The sequence below is a fragment of the Mesoplodon bidens genome (assembly GCF_964165515.1).
Source record: "Mesoplodon bidens genome assembly, chromosome: 5".
In the NCBI taxonomy this organism is placed as follows: domain Eukaryota; kingdom Metazoa; phylum Chordata; class Mammalia; order Artiodactyla; family Ziphiidae; genus Mesoplodon; species Mesoplodon bidens.
In genome coordinates this window covers 72,596,474-72,617,767 of record NC_138161.1, presented here as the reverse complement: position 1 = coordinate 72,617,767, position 21,294 = coordinate 72,596,474, and the positions used below count along the sequence as shown (strand labels likewise).

Below are 21,294 nucleotides of genomic sequence, written 5' to 3'. Positions count from 1 at the left end.
GCTCTTAGGTATTTGAGGATGTTACAGTGACCATGGTGTGTGTAGTCTGAATTGCAGGTTTCAGCTACAGGGAGTTGACCAAACCATCAACGTTCTCTGTTGCTTGCATACATTTGTAGTAATGTGTGCCAGACTAATAAGCTAGATTCACTTGGTTAATTTGTAAATGTCGTAACCTAGGTCTTTAGATTCAAAGGGGTGGTAACATCATTGGAATATTTTTATGTGCGAACCATTTTTTAAATTGTGAAATATATTTAATATAAAGTTTGCTGTTGTAACCATTTTTAAGTCTATAATTCAGTGGCATTAATTACATTCACAGCGTTTTACAGTCATCACCACTGTGTATTTCCAAAACTTTTTCCTCACCTTAAACAGAAACTCTTGTACCTATTAAATAATAACTTCCCCTTTTCTCTGCTTTCCTACCCCTGGTTACCACTAATCTACTTCCTGCCTCTATGAATTTGCCTATTCTAGATATTTCACGTAAGTGGACTCATACAGTATTTGTACTTTTGTTTCTGGCTTATTTCACTTAGCATATTTTCAAGGTTTATCCATGTTGTATATGTATCAGAATTTCATTTCTTTTTGTGGCTGAATAGTAATCCATTATATGTATATACCTCATTTTGTTTATCTGTTTATCTGTGGATGGATACTTGGGGTGTTTCCACCTTTTGGCTGTTGTGAATAATATTGCGTTAGACATTGGTCTACAAATATCTGAGTCTCTGTTTTTAATTATATATTGGGTTTATACCTGAGAGTAGAATTGCTGGGTCATATGATTTTTGTATGTTTAGCTTTTTGAGGAACCATCAAACTGTTTTGCACAGTAACTGCACCATTTTCCAGTCCCATCAGCAATAAACAAGGGTTTCCGTTTCTCTGCATCCTCACCAGCACTTCTCATTTTCCTTTTTTTTTTTAATTAAGAAGAAAATTCTGGCCACCATAGTATATATGAAGTAGTATGTCATTATGATTTTGATTTGCATTCCATTATGACTAATGATGTTGAACATCTTTTCATGTGCTTATTGGCCATTTATACATACACAGAAATGTCTATTCAGGTCCTTTGACCATTTTCTAATGGGTTTTTTTGTATTTTTGTTGTTTAGTTTTAGGAGTTCTTTATATATTCTGGATATTAAACCCTTATTGATAAATAATCTGTAATAACTTCCCCTATTCCGTAGGTTGTCTTTTCATTTTTTTGATAATGTCTTGATACACAAAAGTTTTAAAATTTGATGAAGTCCAGTTTATCTATTTTTTCTCTTTTTGTTACTTGTGCTTTTGGTGTCTTATTTAAGTGTCCATTGTCAAGAATCCAAGGTCATGAAGATTGATCCTCTGTTTTCTTCTGAGAGTTTTATGACTTTTAGTACTTACATTTAGGTAGCTGATCCATTTTGATCTAATATTTGTATATTGTGTGAGGTAGATCATTGAATTTTGTAATTATGACCAAGACATACTCTTTTTTTTTTCCTTTAAAGATTCTGTATTGTTAAGTTTGGCAGTTACTTTCTAAGTTCTACCTTGTGTAGTATTTAGTTATTATACCATTAGTTATTGAGTACCAGATAGTTCATGGAACTGGGCATTTTAGCTCTTAAAATATGTTCTTAATATTGAGTCTTGAAGAATGACTCAAAATACAAAGAAAGTAAGAGACAGGATTGATCAATTTTATTACATTAAAATGAAATTTTTTTGCATGGCAAAAAACGTATAGTGAAGACAGCTGATAGATTAGAAGAAAATATCTGCAATATATCAAGATAAAGGGCTGAGATCTCTAATATATAATTAACTCTTAAAAATTGAGAGAATATACTACAGTAACCTGATAGAAAAATGATCAAAATACACTAAGGATAATCCCCCCCCAGCATATGAAAATGACCCCTAACATATGAAATGATTTAAAATTCATAATTAGAGAAATGCAAATCTAAGCGCACTGAGATACCATGTTTTAGCTGTCAGATTGACAAAAATTAAAGTATAACAGTCCATCCTATTGGCAGGGGTATGAGGAAACAGACACATATTATACATTCCTGATAAGGCAAACTGGTACAACTTTTTTTTGAGAATTTGGCAATATGCAACAAAGCCCTACATATGCATTTGCCTTTTGACCTATCAGTTTCAACTGTAGGAATTTTCCCTGAAGGTACAACTCCAAATATATGAAATTCCATATGCAGGGTTATTTATGGGTCATTGTGTGCAATCTCCTTTGTAGGAGAGTGGTTGAATAAACTATGGTGTATGAAGAGAGTATATGTGTGTGTGTGTGTGTGTGTGTGTAAAACAGAGCGGTATGCAGCTATAGGAAGAATGAGGAAGATATCTGAACTGAACTCTGACTGATAAATTGATCTCCAGGATAAAAGAGAATATCTATATAGGTTATGTTACTCTAAGCAAAAGAAGAGGAAATAAAATATACACACATATGCTCATTTGAACAGAAGGAAACATAGGAAAGATAAACTAGAAACGAGATTGGTTACATAAAGAGGGTGGGGTACAGAGAGATTGAAAGGATGGAGAGGGCTTGACACTTCTCTGACTTCACCTGTTTTGAGTAGTTTTAACTGTTAGAACTAAATTAATGTTTTATATACTCAAATAAATAAGATTAACAAGGATGGGAAAAAAATATGCCCCAAATCCCAAATGGAATAATACAAACAGAAACAAATGAACCTAACTATATTTCAAATGAATAACATAACCACACTGAAGGGTGGGCATGGGAAGAGCTAACCTAAGTCATTTAGGAATACAGGGTTTTGACTATATAAGGCTGTTGACAAAAGAACTATAAACAAACTTGAGACTAAAGACAGAACAAATACTGTACTCGGGTTAGATTTTTTTTTTTTACAGTGATAGGTTAGAACTCCAAAACTACTCTGTGTATTCTAGATGAGAGCAAATAAATATATATAATGGTGATAATGAAAGTCAGGTTTTTCACTGTAAGAGAAAAGTGTTCCAGATAAGGAAAGGGAAAAGACTGTAATGAACTTCTGTAGAGTTAGATTGGTATTGGCAGCTTCAGTATGGACTCATGGTTTTTAACATATTTACAGATAAATCTAAAAATATAGATATGTGTTTGTGCATATATGTATATATTCCTTAACTCAGCCTGTGGTGAAGGCCTTAACACCATGACACTTCCGAATAACGTTTGTCAATGAAAGGAAGTAAGGCTCCCTGGAGAAGGGGCTGATTCTAACGTAGGGGCAAGGAAGATGCAAAGATAAGCTTGAACGTCTTTTGGTGCCAGAAAGTTAGGAAGTACTCAAAAATACCACAGACTGGGTGACTTAACAGAAATTCATTTTCTCACAGTTCTAGAGACTGGAAGTCTAAAATCAAGGTGTTGGCAGGCTTGGTTTCTGGTGAGGCCTCCTGGCGGCAGGCAGCTGCCTTCTCACCTCTTGTGGCCCTTCCTCTGTGTGTGCCTGCTTCTGGTCTTCCTTTTCTTACAAAGCCACCAGTCCTCTTGGATTAGGGCCCCACTCTTACCACTTTATTTAACCTTAATTACCTCCTTAAAGGCCCTGTCTCAAATATAGTCACATCGTCGGGGTTAGGGCTTCAACATATGAATTCTGGGGAGACAAATCGATAATAAATGTCAACTAAAAATTATTCGCAACCTAAAAGTTGAGAGTTATGTTTTATTAAGTGGGAATTTTTAGAACTTGAAGTCTGGGAGGCAGCATCTCAAGTAACCCTGAGAGAACTGCTCCGAGGAGGCGGAGGGGGGAGCCAGGATATATAGGAGTTTTGCAACAAAGGGCAGGTATTCTAAACATCAAAAGATTATTATTAATTAAAGAAAGCCAGATATCCCAAATTAAGGAATTTAGCACCGTTCTTTGTATGGGAAGATGTAGGAGTCTGGGCCCACTGAAGTCATTCCTTTGGTCCGTACCTCAGCCATCTGGGGCCAGTGTCCTGTGCTTTCATGTCCGGAGTTTCCTCAGGGCTCACCAGCTCACTGTAGGCTGGTGGCTGCAGTCAGTGATGACTGAAATCCTCTGTTTACTGATATGGCAGACAGTGTTCCATTTTTCATAAACATCATATGCCTCTTGATAATGATGTTTTGAGGAGGATACAACATTACTTCTGTGGTGTTTCCCTTTCCCCCAAAATGCATCACTTGCATCCATTTAGAAAAATCAAACCCAAGTTGTAGTTTGTAGAATATCACCATAGTACTCCCTGCTTGTACTTTTCCAAAGTGTCAAGGTCCTGAAGGACAAAAAGAGTGAGGAACTGTTCCAGATTTAAAGAAAGAGATAAAACAGTTAAATGCAACTGTGATCTCAGATTGATTTTTTTCCCCCCTAAGTTTATTTATTCGAATCAAGATTGAAATACAGCCCACACACCGTAATTGGGCCGTAAATATCTTTTAAATATCTCTTAGTCTAAAAATGTTCCTTCTTTTCTTTTCCTTGTAGTTTGTTTACAAAATCGGGTTGTTTGTTCTGTAGAATTTCCCACAGCCTGGAATTTGCTGAGTACATTCTTTTGAGGTAATTTAATGTGCTTCTCTATCTCCTGTATTTCTTGTAAATTGGTGGATGGGTTAATAAGAGCACTGACTGTATGTTATCGCTTCGGGAGTTTTTTAAAAAGGAACCATATCCCTGGTACCCACCTATCCTTGGGACCCACCATTCCTGTGGATTCTTATTTAATTGGTCTGGAGTTCTGGCTGTTGTAGGAATTTTTAAAAGCTCCCCAGGTGATTTTAACATACAGTTGGGGTTAAGAACCATTGTCCTAGACCTAGTTACCACTGGTCAGGGTGCAGCTTTAATTTTTTTGCCAAGAATACTTCTAGAACCTCTATTCTTGATAAACGCCTCACTTGTTACTGAGACTTGCCCACCAGGAGACCCTTGCCAGCTTCTGCTCCGCTCCGTGCCATCAGTCTGATCCTTGGAGAGCTTCATCCGGGACAGGTGGACTTTTCCTGCTTGCATGGCTGCTACATTTGCCAATAAAATACAGTGTCTGGCAGTTGGAAACCTTAGTCTCAACACTTTCAAAGTTGAAATACATGGACTTGCCTAGTCCTTGTAGAAGACAGTAAACTAAATTTGTGGATGATTACATACACTCTTTCTGATCAGTCCTGTCACCTTTTTGTACTTTGAGTGAAAGATCATTTAAGAGGCATAGGTATGTCTCAGGATAACACTATTCTATTGCTGTGTCATTGTCCATTAAGAAAAACCCAGTATTTTCTTTTTTTCAAATAGTACTTCTGATGCTGGATATTGTTAAGAGCTTCGCAGAGGGTACCAAGATGACAAAAACCATGTCATACTCATGTGAAGATCTAGAGTGGGGGCGAGACAGATGCATAAATGTTATATCACTAGTGTTAACCTTAGGGGAAGGGAACCACATGCTAGGCAGCATGCTACACACTTCTATAAATGGTGTTTCTTTTAGCTCTTATTGAAATGAAAGTAGGTAATATTTTGATTTTCCACTGAGAAAAAAAGACACGGAGAAGTTAGTAACTTGTTCTGGGACACAGACATGGCAAGACGTAGAATTGGGATTATAAACTGGCATCTAGTCAAGTCTGACCTTGACCAGAGCAGTGGTCCCTGGACCGGCATCATCAACATTCCCTGAGAACTTGTTAGAAATGTAATTTCTGGACCTACCCAAGACCAGCTGATTCAGAAACTCGGGCTGGGGCCCAGTCACCTGTGTTTTAACAAGCCCTCCAGGTGATTCTGAGGTTCACTAGTAATCTTTCTGATTACCAGTGTCTTTCAGTTTACTTGCAAGTGAACCTTGGAAAATTTTTATTGTCGAGAGTTGACCTGAAACCAGTAAGTTTGAAAAATCACTGTACTAGAGTGTTTCACCCCCTCCCCCAACCCCCCCTTTAAAGCTGTAAAACTCTTTGTTTAAATACTATTTTCCCCCAAAGCTAAAACATAGAATACATAAAAACAAAACTATTGTTTGAAGTTGGAGTGGGCATGGGACCTTGTCCTGTCTTCCCATTCTGAAGGGGATGATTGGTTTGATACCTGCTGTACTCTACTGTTATCCACCTCCCAGCCCCGCCCCCTGCCTGCTGAGTGTGGTGTGGTGTGGTGTGGATATAAACACTTATACAGGGTTACAGAAAAATATTGGCTGCCTTGTTCTCAACCAGAAGGTCAGTTAAAGAAACTAGGAGTCATTTGGTGAATACCTTTGGGACCAAAATTCGCTACTATTTCTAATGATAGTATCATGGGCCTTTCTTACAATTATGACTTGCAGGTACCAAAAGTGCAGATTCTCCCTTCTACCTGGAGAGTGTTTTATGCACATAAGCTTCTCTGTGTTAGTAATTACAACCACATCTAGGTGGGATTGTTTAGTCTCATTCACTTTTAGCTTTAATCAACAAGCAGTTGGGCAGGTCTACTTGATTTCTGTAAAGCACTGTGAACCTGCAGTTCTTGGAACTGCTGTCCTCAGTGTTGTTGGAACTGCTTTGTCACTGTTGTTTTCTTCTGCCTGTGTATACCTTTTTCACATTTTTATAATAGCATTGTATGGTTTGGCCTTTAGAGTTCCCAGGATAGCCCTGCTTTCCCATGCTACAGTTATTAAACAACTGTGGAGAGGTGCCTGGTTCGTTCAAGTTCACTGCCTGGCAGACTTGATTTTCTTGGGCGTTAGAGGTCTTTCTGATTACTTGCAAATGAAACTTGGAAAACTTACTGTCAAAGAGTTGACCTGAAAACTTTTAATAACTCTGTTTAATAACTCCCCAACTTTGCAGGGATGAAGTATTTTCAGTTTTCCCCCATGGCTTGGTTTCTTTTGGGTAATTTGGGCTACCTTTGCAGACTTTCTTTTAAAAATCAGATTTCTGCTCATGTGCTGAATGAAGTAACAGAATTTGTAAAACTAAATTTTCCCCAGGGATAGTGTATAAACTTCTGGTGGTAGCTCATTTTAGAAGGTATTTACCTTTTAAAAATAAAATATTATAATGTTCATATTTAATCTAACTGTGCCTTTCAGCCCCATTCTCTAGGCCAGTGATTATCAACATTGGCTGCACATTAGACCTGCCCTGGGGAGCTTTTAAAAATAAATGTCTTGGCTTCACCCCAGACCTAATAATTCACACTCTCTAGGATGGGGCCTGGACACTTGGATTAAAACAGAAACAGAAGACCCCTGTCTTAGTCTGCTCTGACTGCTATCACAGACTGGATGGCTTAAACAACAGACATTTATTGCTCATTGTTCTGGAGGCTGGGGAGTCGAAGATCAGGGTGCTGGTGAGGGTCCTCTCCTGGCTTGCAGCTGGTCATCTTTTTGTTGTGTCCTCACATGGTGGGAGTGGCGCAGGGCGGGGGTCGGGGGGAGAGCCTGCCTGCCTGCCTGCCCTGCTCATGCACATGCAGGCTCTCTCTGGTGTTTGTTTTAAGGGCCCTGGTCCTATCATGAGGGTTCCACCCATATAACCTAATTACCTCCCTTAGGCCCCATGTCTGAATACCATTACATTGGGGAGTTAGGATTTCAGCTTATGAATAGAGAGGAGCACAGTTCAGTCTGTAGCAACCCCCATGTAATTCTGATTTGTATCAGAATTGGAAACTGATGGATAATGGTGCTTAGACTCAAAAATATGAGTGAAACACCTGGGAATCCTGGTAAAATGGAAATATGCGTTCAGTAGGTCTGTTATGGGGACTATGTTTATAGGACCCATATCTGACTGAATTATAACATCCTAAAGATCTGAAAGTTTCTGCAGTTTTTAAATGCATCCAATTAAAAATGTATAGCTTGTCTTACTGTCTGGGTAGATCTGAGTCATTTAGTAGAGGTAGAGGTACATAATAAAACAGTTCTTTCATTTTAGCCAGATTGGCTTACTTACATACAAATTACATTTCTATTGCTGTGACTCTTAGTAGTGTTCATCTCTTGTTTGGAATACTTCCTTGGCATATCTTAGCTATTCTCTGCTGTCCATTCTTCATGGCTTAGCTCAGGGAAGTTTTCCCTGAAACCTGAATCTATAGCCAGTGAACTTCTAAATAACATGTGAAAGACATATTATCTCGTAAAATGGTTTATTTCAGGTGGTTAAGATGGTTACCTTCAACTTCTGTGAACTTACTTGTATTTTGTAAGTCTCAAAATTGAAGCATTACTAAATCACTCAAAGATTGTTTTTAAGCTGAAATGTTTGCATAATAGCACAATAATACGTAATAGCTGCCAAACTTTTCCATAGTGGTTGCACCTTTTAGCAGTTCACCAACAGCATATGAGCGTTCCAGTTTCTCTGCATTCTCTCCAGCACTTCTTATTGGCAGTCTTTTTAAGTTTAGCTATCCTAGTGGGTGTGAGGTATTATCTCATTGTGGTTTTAATATGTATTTGCCTCATGACTAATGATGTTGAGGAGCTTCTCTTGTGCTTATTGCTCATTTGTATATCTTCTTTGTAGGAATATATGTTCAAATCTTTTACTCATTTTTAATTGGGTTATTGGTCCTTTTTTCTTTTATTGTTGAATTGTAAGAGTTTATATATTGTAGATATAAGCCCCTTATCAGATAAATGAGTTGCAGATTTTTTTTCCCATTCTGTGGGTTATCTTTTTAACTTTCTTGATGGTGTCCTTTGCAGCACAAAATTTTAAAATTTTGATGATGTGCAATCTTTTTCTTTTGTTTCTTGTACTTTTGGCATTATGTCTAGGATGCCATGGTCAAGAAGATTTAAGCCCATGTCTTCTAAGAGTTTTATAGTTTCAGCCCTTACATTTAGGTCTTTGATCCATTTTGAATTAATTTTTATATATAGTGTGAGGGAGGGGTATAGCTTTAATCTTTTTTGTGTGGTTATCGAGTTGTCCCAGCACCATTTGTTGAAAAGAGTCTCCAAGTATTCTTTACCAGGGTGAATAGTGTTACTATTTAGCATATAAGACAAGCTAGAAATCTAGTTCATCATCATGTCCTGTCACTTTTACCTCTACTTCTACTATTTCTGCACCTCATCACCCTGTCCAAGCTACATTTAGCTGTTGTTTAGACTTATGTAATAGGTTCCAGACTGGTCGTATTCTCACCACTCTTACTCTCCACTCCTTTTATTTTCCAACTTGTAGCCTTTATTTATTATTATTATTTTTCAGACCACAGTTCAGGGTCTTCCTTTTGCTCTTAAGATAAATATAGAAATTCTACAGTATGGCCCATAGGACCCTGTAGGATGGATCCCCACCCACTTCTTTAGCCTGTTTTTGCTTTGTATGTTGTCTTGATTTCTTCAATCCAGATACTTCTCAGAGGAGTGTTTCAATATGCTCCCTCCACCATAGCTACCAGCGTGCCTGCATCCTACTTGTGTTACTCTGCCTTCCCATTTGTAACTGAATGAACTGTCCATCCCTTTATCTAAGGCCAGCCCTATTCGAAATGGGCCAGATTCCACCCCTCTCATTTAGTCCAGAATGTCGCTTTATCAGTTGTCCTGTCTCTCTTCTGCGTTGTCAGTTATCATTCTAATCAACATACAAACATGATGTTATTTCTTCCATCTTAAAAAAAAAAAACCCAGCTCTTGACCCTACATTTCATTCTGTCTATGATCCCATTTCCCTGCATTTCCCTTTTGCATCAGAATGGGAATTACTTATACCTGGCTGTCTCTTAACTTCTCTCCTGCTGTTTCCGCTGAACCCACTCCTGATTTTTGGGTCCCACTATACTACACTGAACTCATTTATTTATCTCCTTGTCACCAAGTCCTGTGGTCAGTTCTCAGTTCTTATCTTATTTTTTCAGTAACATTTGGCCCAGCCCATTACACTGTCCTTGAAATACTTGCTTCTCTCTTGGTTCTCCTTTTACCTCACTGGTTGCTCCTTCTTGGTCTTTTCTCTTGGTCACTGCTCATCTTGGATTTCTGTCTGTTGGGAGGATGCCCTAGGGTCAGCCTGCAGATCTCTTCCCTTTCTTCTGTGCTGGTGTGTATGTTTATCCTCAGATTTAATACCATTTATATGCTCATGACGACACGTGCTTGCTTCAGCCCGGACCTCTTCCAGGTTCACGTGTACCCACCTTCCTCCTGGACATATCTACCTAGATGTCTAATAGCTGGTTCCCTTGCTTCTTTCAGGTCTCTGCCCAAATGTCACCTGACTAGAGAGGTCTTCCTTGTGGTGCCCACCAGCCCCCACCATGTAAAATGAAGTAACTCCTCCCTTGCTTATCCTTCTTTTCTTAATTGTTTTCTAGAACATTTATCATGTATTATTTATGGTCTTTTGCTTCCTATTGGTATGTAGCTCCATGAGGATAGAGTTCTTACCTGTTTGGTCACCCAGTACCAAGAATAATAAGCATCGATTATGTGTCGAAGGACTGAGTGAATGAGTGGATGAATGTTGGCCATCTTTAGTGCTTCACTCTCGCTGTGCTCGCCCTTCCTCACATGTTCAGTTCCTTCTGTTCTTCCATCCCCTCCCTCAGGCAACTTCTTGCCTCTCACTTCCCTAAGCACCACTTCCTCATCAGACCTTTCCTGGCCTGATTGTAGTCTCTGATCGCAAGCGCCCTTAGCCGTGGACTCCTTCATAGTAGTGATCATGTCAGTTTCCATTCATTTTTGCTGTTCTTTGTTAATACCTGTCTTCTGTTTCCCTCCAGTTGCCCTCCCCCTTATTTTGCTCTCTGTTAAATTCTAAGGGCCTAGCACAGAGTCAGATTCTCAGTAAATGGCAGGTGTTTGTTAAAAGAGTAAATGAATGAACAAATTAAAATATTCTTATGATTTATATAACTGACAACCCATCTGAGTTGGTAAATCTCTGTAACATTTGCTTAAAAAGAAAATAGGATTAAAATTTAATGCTTTCATAATTTTAAGTTGATATAGAGTCTAGTAAGCATAAATACAGTTAGCATCACTGCCTTTGGCCAAGAATTTACTGGGCTGTGGCCTCCCTCTGTTGTGGAAACCGGTCCTTATCGTGGATGGCCATCCAGCCTCTGCCACCACCCACAGCATCTGGCACTCTTCATTCTAAGTCCTGAAGTTGGTCTGCTGTAAACTCACCCTTTGGGTTTGGGGTTGCCCTCTTGCCCTTCATATATGTAGAGAGTTATCTTATCCTTTACTAAATGAAATACAGTCTCACTTCCTTCTGTTGAGATTTTTGAGCTCTTTTGGGCCCATGTAATGCTCCTGAGGGATTTTATGTAAAGTGTGTTCCAACATAGACCCTATTTATATACCAACTACCAAAGGGTAACTTTTAAAAAAGACTTTTATGAGTAAGGCTCTTGTACCGGAGGTGGCAGTTTCCAATATATTAATGATATGTTTAATAATAGAAGTATGTCTAATAGAAGAATTACTGCAAATCTAGCTTTACTAACCTTAATAATTTATTGAGCTCATTATATTATTGAGTATGTGCGTATAAATATTAAATAGTTTTGGGAGAAAATAGCTATTTCAGTGTTTATTACTAGTGGGTCAAATGCTGTATTAATGGATGTAATCCTCAAACAACTTTAGGCACTATCCTCATATTATATATGAAGAAACTGATGTACGTGAATCTTAGAAATAAAAGGTTTTCTTAATCTTATTGTCACTGCAGGCAGTGTAAACATATCTGAGCCTTCTTAATGATCTCAGAAGATAAAATAACCATGTCAAGAAAGGTAATCTGTTTCCAATTTCCTCAGAATTTTTGGTCACTAGTATCTTCTCATTAAAAGAAAAATACTTTATGCTCTTTTCTTTAAAATACTTAAATATTTAAAAATGCCTTTGTAATAGATGAGATTAGAAAATGTGTATATGATTGTTCCAGAACTTGGACGCATTGGGAAACCCTTTTTTTTTCTTCCATAGCTATTTACTGTTTTTTTTTGGAGTAAGTACAAAGGTTTTTTTTTTTTTTTTTTTTTAATGGATACAGGTCTCTATAATAATACTTTAATAATAATAGAAACTTAAATTATTATTTTTCTGACCTTATTTGTTGTCTTAAAGAAGTGCTGCCTCAAAAACAATTTTTAGGGAAATATTTTATCCTAAATATGTTGATTATCCAAGGTTGAAAACATTTCACCTGAAAGCTTAAAGATTTGTATCTTGGCAATAAGATGATCACTTCACTTTCAGTATTGTTTACATCAGTGGATGTGTGGCAGCTGAAATGTTTTCTTCTCTAAAGTTTCATCGTGGAGCTTTTGTCTCCCTTTCTCATACTTTTTCAAAACTTTTTGTCTATAAAGATTCAAGTCTGGGGATTTATTTCTAGAAATGTGTTAAACACTTTTCTGTAGATATTTGCTTATGAAGCTGCATCAAGTAGGTGCTATGGTTACAACCATCATCTCTGTGACTCACTCTGCTTGTTCACAACCCCTTCACTCACCTGTGTGTCCTGTGCTTGTCTGGTTTCTCTGCTTTCTGTTTCCCCTCGTTTGAGAATGGGTTTGTAAGTCTGATGTTCTGTCATGGTGCTTCGGTAGAGTAGCCTGGTGTCGTTTCTGGATAGTTAAGAAATGAGCTGGTCAACAGGAGTAGTTAAAATGGAGCGAGCTTAGCTGTTCCTTGTCCCTCGTGTTAAACATAATGAGTTTGGAGGATTATGACTCCATGTAATCATTGGGATCTGCTAGACAGGACATCTGTTTTACTTTTTACTCATTACACTGGTGTAGAAATAGCATCTTTTTTTTTTTAATGTGAAAATTATTTTGTGTTCTAGCTAGCACTGGTGACTTAATTTTTGAAATGTGCTTTCTGGAGTAGCACCTGGTTAGTATAAAATTATCTTAATAGGACTGGATACTCATTATTAGTCTGAAAATATTTGTTTTCTAACTGTGAAAAAAGGTTTCTGGGAACGTTTGAATTTTCATTTATTCTAGACCGCATTAGAATTGTTTAGTATATTCAAATATTTTTCCTTTGGTTTTATTTCCTAGGTTGCACGTTTTCAAAAAATTCCTAATGCTGAAAATGAGACAATGATTCCTGTATTGACATCAAAAAAAGCAAGTGAATTACCAGTCAGTGAAGTTGCAAGCATTCTCCAAGTAAGTGCTTGGTGGGGAGGAAGGGAGTGGATAGTAGAATGAGTCACTTAGACTCTATAGATAAGTGCTATCTGGCAGAATTTTCTGTGATGACAGAAATATTTTGTTCTGCACTGTCCAGTGCAGTAGCCACTAGTTAAACATGACAATTGAGGATTTAAAGTACAGATAGTTTAGGGGAGGAACTGAGATTAATTTAATTTAGTTTTTATTCATTGAAATTTAAATAGGTGCATGAGGCTAGTGGTTACCTGATTGGACAGTGCAACTCTAGATCGTTAGTATTGCTAGGGACTATTTGTGCTGTGTGAGGATTAGTTGGATTAGGAAAATAATTTAATTATTAACATAAGTAGAGTTAGGAGTTTATCTTTTTTTTATGTGTTTTCTAATGTAAAAGCTAAGTGCAAGTTCAGAACTGCAAATAAACTTTGCTTATGTAATTTAACCTCTTCCTAGTTTTAAAAAAGCACAATCTAATGAAACATGGGGAAAAGAATATTTAAAATTCTTCCTTCAGAAGTCACATATTTTAACAATGGCATTAAAAACATCGGGTATCCTTTTTTTGAGGTTTTTTTTGGGGGGCGAGTTGTATTTATACTCTGTTTTAAAACCACTTACTCTAAGTATATTTGTGTCACAAGACTCTATTAGTGAACTCTATTATAAAGCTTTTGGCCAGAGAAACTTAATTATTTTAGAGATGCAAGTAATTTATTCTTTAATGATAGTTAAAATAATAAATCATGAGAGGCAGTGACTGAAGAATGTAGGTGGTGTTCATAGGGCATAAAATATCCCAAGAACCAGTTCATGTTAACTTCATTATTTTGAGTAATTTAGGAACCACAGATTTTCTGCTTGGAATAAATATACAGTCCAAGAACAAAAGGTAACACCAATCTCAGAATTTTGATAGACTCAGAGAACAAGAAAGATGCATGATCTTTTGGAGAAACTAATTTTAGAAAACAACAAGACAACAGTGAAAATGAAGAAAACTAGTTAAAATGTACTGGTATTTTGCTTTCTGTACATCCTGACTGGTTTGTGTTATTTCTCTTTCTCCAAAGAAAATCATAATTTTTTTGTTTATTAAACTCTGTCTTGTTGCTTACATTAAAAATTTTTTTATTGAGGTATAATTTATATAAAATACAGTGTACTCATATTAAATATACAGTTTGCATTTTGACACATGTAACCATCACCACAATTAAGATGTAGAAAATTTTCATGACTCCAAAAAGCTTCCACATGTTTTTTGCAGCCAATCCCTCCCAGTGCTCTGGCCCCAGGCAACCGCTGATATGCTTTCTGTCCCCATAGATTAGTTTTGACTGTCATAGAAGTTCCTGTAAGTGTGATCATATGTATGTACTTTTTTTGTGTTTTCTTTTTTTTTTCTCTGCTAATATTCTCAATGACTTTTATGGGTAAAATCTCATAGGCTGATCTTCAGAATGGTCTAAACAAATGTGAAGTAAGTCATCGGAGAGCCTTCCATGGCTGGAATGAGTTTGATATCAGTGAAGATGAGCCACTATGGAAGAAGTATATTTCTCAGGTGAGATATTTTTATTTTCTCCTGCTGTGTAACTTACATGTATTTTTGTAAATGTAGTTGTTTACTTTTGTGAAATTATTTATGGAGAAAGGAAATAATTTTTAAAAACGTTTTTTACCTAAATTTTTTCATTTGTTAGAGTTTATTGTTACATTGGAATTTCTATGATTTTAGTGTACAAATCTTTAAGGACATATTACATGGAGGTGATACTATTAACAGTAGTTTCCTTTGCAGGTGTCTTAACTTAAATATTTTTCATTATAGAAATGCTAATTTTTTTAAAAGTAATATGGCTAGCTTAGTTAATTAGTAAAAGTTAGGTCATTTGACTGCCTGGGTACAAGTTCCACCTTTGTTTCTTACTAGCTCTGTGCTCTTTATTATCCTCTGAGCCTTATCTATAAAATGGGGATAATAATCTTAGGAGATAGTAAGCTATCAATAGATGATAGCTATTTTTAATTATATTTTATTAATGTCCTCATCTTTTCAGAAAGATTCACTGTAGGATTTTTCTTATCTTTATGACAAGTATATTAGTGAAAAGCTAAAAAACTCCTATGGCCAGTTTTCAAGTAGTAGGATTAGTTTGCCAAACAAATAAATTCTTTTTTTTTTTTTTTTGCGGTACGCAGGCCTCTCACTGTTGTGGCCTCTTCCCGTTACGGAGCACAGGCTCCGGACACGCAGGCTCCGTGGCCATGGCTTATGGGCCCAGCCGCTCCGCGGCATGTGGGATCTTCCCGAACTGGGGCACGAACCCGCGTCCCCTGCATTGGCAGGCGGACTCTCAACCACTACGCCACCAGGGAAGCCCCAAATAAATTCTTTTTAGTGAAGAAACTTTCTAATGCCTTCTAAGCTGCAGGTTCTTTTTAAAAAAAATCTTTGTTTAACTTTTCTAAAGGGCCTTGCCTGTTAATGAACCAAAATTTATCAGTTTTAACTTATTTAAATGAATTTGTCTAAAGTAGAAAAACTGAATTTTTAGAGAAGAACCTTGTATCTGTCTTGTTTTCATTGGAATTTTTTTTTTTTTTTTTTTTTTTTTGCGGTACGCAGGCCTCTCACTGTTGTGGCCTCTCCCGTTGCGGAGCACAGGCTCCGGGTGTGCAGGCTCAGCGACCATGGCTCACGGGCCCAGCCGCTCCGCGGCATGTGGGATCTTCCCGGACCGGGGCACGAACCCGTGTCCGCTGCATCAGCAGGCGGACTCTCAACCACTGCGCCACCAGGGAAGCCCTGGAATATTTTTTATATGTATATTTGTATTCTCACATTTACCACATTTCCACATTACCTAAAACTTCAGAAGTTTACTCTGGATTTATAAATTACAGTGATTTGACTTATCACTAGGCAATATGATTTTTAATGTTTTGCTTTCTTGATCCTGTTTCAAAGCTAGAGTACCTGCATCATGAGATTGCTGTGAGAATGAAATGAAATAGTGCCTGTAATGTAGTTAAGTGCAAGCAGTAATTAACAGTAAATATCAGTTGTTAATCATAAAGCACTGGACGACTCCTCACTCCTCTACAGAGAACACTGAATTTGTTGTTCTGCAAACGTTTGGAGCCTACCATCTATCAGGTGGTTTCCTTAGTACCACAGCACAGCTGTTTTAGGGTGAAATAAAATGATCATGGGCCTTGCTCTCAAAGTGTGGTGATAGCAGCTAATGTTTGAGGTGTTTGTAGTTTACACAGTGATTTAATATATATTCTTGGTTAATCCTTACCACAGTTTTTGGTACAAGGTAGGGAAGCACCCCCAGGGCTTAAAAAATTAAGGTCACACAAAATTGGAGCTGGATTCAAACCCAGGTACTCTGGCTCAGTTTGTGTGTAGTTTGTCAACCCTGAGCCACATTGTGGTTGCACTTTTATTTTGCTGGAGCAGTGACTTTCAATCCTCTGTGCATTAGAATCACTTGGGGAGTGCTTTAAAAATGCTGAAGCCTGGGCCCTGTGCCCAGAGATTCTGATTTGATTGCTCTGGTGTGAACCTGGGCATTTGTTGGAAACTCTTCACATGATTCTGATGTGAAGCAGGGTTGCAACCACTGTGCCAAGGAACGGAGCCATAAAGAGTGGGAGGTGGTGGCATCTAACTTCAGAGTTATGATATCCAGGGGCTGAGGCTCTCTGCTAGGATGGATTCTTTGCAAAGTTACTTTGCAATATTGGCGGCATTTGGCACTGTTTCATCAGAGGAAGGCACTCTGGCAGCAGAGCTCTGACGTTTAACTAGGATGTCCAACTGGAAGAATTTGGGGTGGCTCTGGTGCTTGGTCATTTAAGAGCTGCCTGATTGAGTTGGTGCTGTGGTTTGTTTCTTTAGATACTTTTGCCTCTGCTAGCTAGATGTCAGGAAAACCAGTGTTGGGAAAATCTTCAGCTTCTTCTGTGGTGAGGATCTTACTGTCTGCTCTTAGCTGCCCAGCCCCTCCCCTGGTGGGGAGTAGTTACCTGTGGTGGGTGGGTCAACCACAGAATTGTAATCTACACCCACTTACTTATAGTATAGGAATGCTGAGGAATGTTTGGAATTTATAATTTAGGTGTTCTACCCAGTGCTTAATGTAAACCTTTAGCTTAAAAGTTATTTTCCATTTATTCTAGCCCAGGTAGAAATTCAGAACAGCTTATAGTATACTAAAAATACATGTGTACTATAAGGAATTGGTAAATTCTTAGTTTTAAGTAATAATGCCCTGATAGTTGTTTTTTTTAGGCTTTTGCTGTGCTGGTACACAACTGTCTTTCATACAAAACTGTTGAATTGCTGTTTTTTTTTCACTTTCAGTTTAAAAATCCCCTTATTATGCTGCTTCTGGCTTCTGCAGTCATCAGTGTTTTAATGCATCAGTTTGATGATGCTGTCAGTATCACTGTGGTAAGAAAAAATATATATTTTTAAAAATTGTTAATCATATAAATTAGGATTGGCTTTTATTGAAGATGAATTGAGACATGCCTTAATGCTTCTTCAGGTTTTTTTTGTTAAAATCCAAATTCTGGTTTTAGTTGCAGTGATCTCAAGTAATATTCAAGGGTCTGTGATTGGCACCCTAGAATTATTTAACAGTACGATAATTTCACAGATATGAAATATTTTATAATAATTTTCCATTTAAATATTTATTTTACTTTCCAGTTGAGAATACATTTGAGTAACCGTGAACTGAAGCCTGACATTTTAAAAATTAAAAGTATTATTTAACAGTGTATTCTGTATTTTAATCTTTCCAGTTAGGTTATTCTGGCTTTCATCTTTTTTTTTTTTTTCTTGCCCTTCTGTTTCATTGTAGTATAAAAATTTATAGTAAGTATAAGCATTGGTTAAAGCAAGTGTGTTAGGCTTAAGAACACAGTAGAAATGAACGTAGAGCTGTGATTCACCAGCTCTTGCTGTGGACTCCCAGGAGTCTCTGAGATTCTTTTAAGGGAGCATATGAGGTCAAAACTACTTTCATAAAACTAAAAACATTATTTGTCTTTTTGCTATAGACACTTGCATCAGTGGTGCAAAAGTGATGGCGGGTAAAACTGTTAGAGCTTCAGCTTGAATCAAAATAATGGCAACAAACTGTCTAGTAGTCATTGTTTTCTTTCACTGTTTCTCTTAGCAGTGTTTTTGATAAAACAGTAAAAATTAATTTTATTAAGTCTTGATCCTTAAATATATACCTTTTTAATGTTCTGTGTGATGAAATGGGAAGTATGCATTGAAGTATGATGGTTGTCTCAAGGAAAGGCTGTGTGCTGGGCTGAACTAGCCTTTTACTCGAAAGAATGACTGATAGACAAACTATGGTTATTAAGACTTGGATAACTGGCATACTTTTTTTGAAAGTGAGTGACATGAGCCTCTCACTACAAGAAAAACAACTGACAGAATTTGTTGCCAATGGTAAAATTCAAGCTTTCAGTGATAATTAGAATTTTGCAAAAATTTTATGCATTATTTTATGCTGGACAGCTTCCCAGTATTTAAGACCTTATTCTAATGAGATCAGTAGTGAATGTGATTTTTTTTTAACTATTATGAAATGTGTCAACACTCGAAAGATTTGAATAACCAAGTGAATCAATCTTTTCTAAATGACCAGTGCATGATGATACAAAATATTTGGTGACAAAAGAGCCATTCAACATGCAAAAGAGATCAGTAGATTTTAATACAACAGATTATGAAAAGTTCATTGATATAGTTTTAGGTTCTATATTGCAAATTACTTTTAAAGTAACAGTTGTCTAATTTTTGTGTAGTAGCTAAGAATCATATCCACAATCATCTGAAAAGGCTTTTAAAATACTCCTCCCTTTTTCAACAGTATCTGAATGAGGCTGAATTCTGTTCATATACTTTAGCCTAATCAACACATATCAATAGATTGAATGCAGAAGCAGATACGAGAATCTGGCTTTGTATTAAAGCAGACGTTAAAGATAGAAAAATTGAAAACACTGCCACTTTTCCCACAATTTTTGGGGGGGATTATATTTTTCATAAAAAATGTATGTGTTAACATGTAATGGGCTTACTTTTTTTTAGATAATAAGTAGAAATTAAAACTGAGTGATTGAAAAAGTATTTAATATGGTAAATATCAATAGCTGGAAGTCACATAAACAAAAGCTGGTCCTCCGTTTGTAAGAGCATAAAGGGATCCTGAGATCAAAGAGTTTGAGAAGCCTTCCTGGGGAGGCAGGTCCCTGTCAGTTGTCCGTTTTTCCCCACAGGCCTCAAGGCGGAGTTATGATTCCTTCCCTGGCTGTTTCGTGCTTAGTGTCTGGTTTTTTGGGGCTGCAGATAGAGTCAGAAAAATAAGATATGATTAACAGTTATTACAATGTCTTATTTAAAAAGGTTGTTTGTTTTGTTTAGGCAATACTTATCGTCGTTACGGTCGCCTTTGTTCAGGTGAGTAAGTAGCCTATTTTGATGACGTAAAAATGGTATTTTAGTTAATTGCTTAAAAAAGTCAAGGTGGCTTATGTTAAAATGTATAGTTAATGGGTATGTTGGTCAGAACAATTTATTCTTTGTTTTTGAAATAATTTCAAAAGCAATAACTCTCCAAGGAAGTTTGTGGAACCAACTTGACTGCTTTGGTTTAGGCAGTGGCATGAAGAAAATCTAGTTTTTTATTTGATGATGTTAAAGATAACCGAAGCAGGTGGAAACAAAAAGTACAGTAATAGAAATAAAATCCAGCAGTAGGCTTTTAAATTTTTTCCAGTTAAAAAATTGGGCCAGAGTTCAAATTCCTCATTCCTCAGTGGAAGGGATGTTCTGATCTGGATTGAACTCCCTGTTCAGCATAGACATTGAAACAGTAAAGAAGATATATAAAAAGGAACCCCCTTTAAAAAATTAATGTGAATAATGTGGAGATAATGTCTGGATTTCTGTTGACAAGTATAGATATAAATAAAAACGTGGGCTTAGTTTTATGTTTATTTAAATATCTGATAACTTCTTCAGGTTTTAGAACAGTGTTGGCAGGTGTCATTTGATTAGCTGAAAGTTTTAAAGCATGGTTAATAAGACTAGAAGAATTCTAGTTTAGGGAAAAATTAATATGTCATTTGAAATTCATGTTAATTTGAATCTTAAGACTATATTTTAAGTGGCTGTGGTTATTTTCACATCTGTGATTTATTCCTTGGGTATTTCCTGTCATCATCCAGTTTTCCTGTGGTAATCTCTAATTTAGTAATTTGTTTTATAGTCACCCAGTGTAGAAAAGCCGGTTTTAATCAGATTATCTGCAGCAAGTTTGTGAGTTGCATCAGTACATCATCAGGGATCCTGTATCTAGGGAATCCTTTTGCTTAGAACAGATAAAAGTTGCCTTAGGGCAGGTGGCGGGCTTAGTTTAGCAGAGGTTATTCCAGGCTGAGCCTCATTGGACACAGCTATTCATTTGGTCATGTGGGTGGTACGACGCACTGGACCAGTAACTGGAACCCTTTTGCATCTTTAATAATGCTACAGATGTATGGAGTGGCTTGCTTCAGAAGTATTCTTACAGTATTATCACTTTGTATGGAAGACGTTAGTAGCTTGGTAATAGCTCTTACTCAGAAAAAATCCCACAAAATTTCTATTTTAACGTACTCAGTGTGGACTTTTACACAAAGATAGTGTGTTACCCACCTTAAATGTAGTGGCTGAAACCATCTGCCAGATATCTTTATGATAGGTTCATTTGATAGGTTCATTATTTATATTTGTGTTTTTACCTGTGTTTTAGGAGGAGGATGCTTATTATTATTTACATCTGCCTTCCCCCCTTTCTAATCTCAATCTCCCATCCTCATTGTACACCCTTGCAGTCATAAAAATAGCTAATTGTTTTGTGTAGTCATATATTGATGCCACCTTACAATAAATTTAAAATTTAACTTTTAGGTGTTCATTTGAGATGGCTGTCAAGTTTGTGTTGAAGGATCATTTTGATATAGAGGTATCTTTTTAGTTGTAGGGAGTAAAGGCTAAGAAGTCTGAATAGGGAGGTAAAGATTGGGCAGCTTC

At 36.9% G+C, this 21,294-nt stretch overlaps 1 protein-coding gene across 5 annotated transcripts in view; it reads left to right on the top strand.

The window, feature by feature from the left end:
• Positions 1 to 21,294, top strand: part of ATP2C1 (ATPase secretory pathway Ca2+ transporting 1) — a 124,771-nt gene that overhangs the window by 40,533 nt on the left and 62,944 nt on the right. For 3 of the 5 annotated variants that reach the window (XM_081235788.1, XM_081235792.1, XM_081235791.1), the window contains 4 exons: positions 13,065 to 13,175; positions 14,629 to 14,745; positions 17,557 to 17,646; positions 19,642 to 19,677. In XM_081235788.1, the coding sequence (XP_081091914.1) occupies positions 13,065 to 13,175; positions 14,629 to 14,745; positions 17,557 to 17,646; positions 19,642 to 19,677 (354 nt within the window). Of the gene's footprint in view, positions 1 to 11,722; positions 11,787 to 13,064; positions 13,176 to 14,628; positions 14,746 to 17,556; positions 17,647 to 19,641; positions 19,678 to 21,294 lie in introns of all 5 variants that reach the window. The other 2 variants (XM_081235789.1, XM_081235790.1) reach the window with 1 other exon arrangement.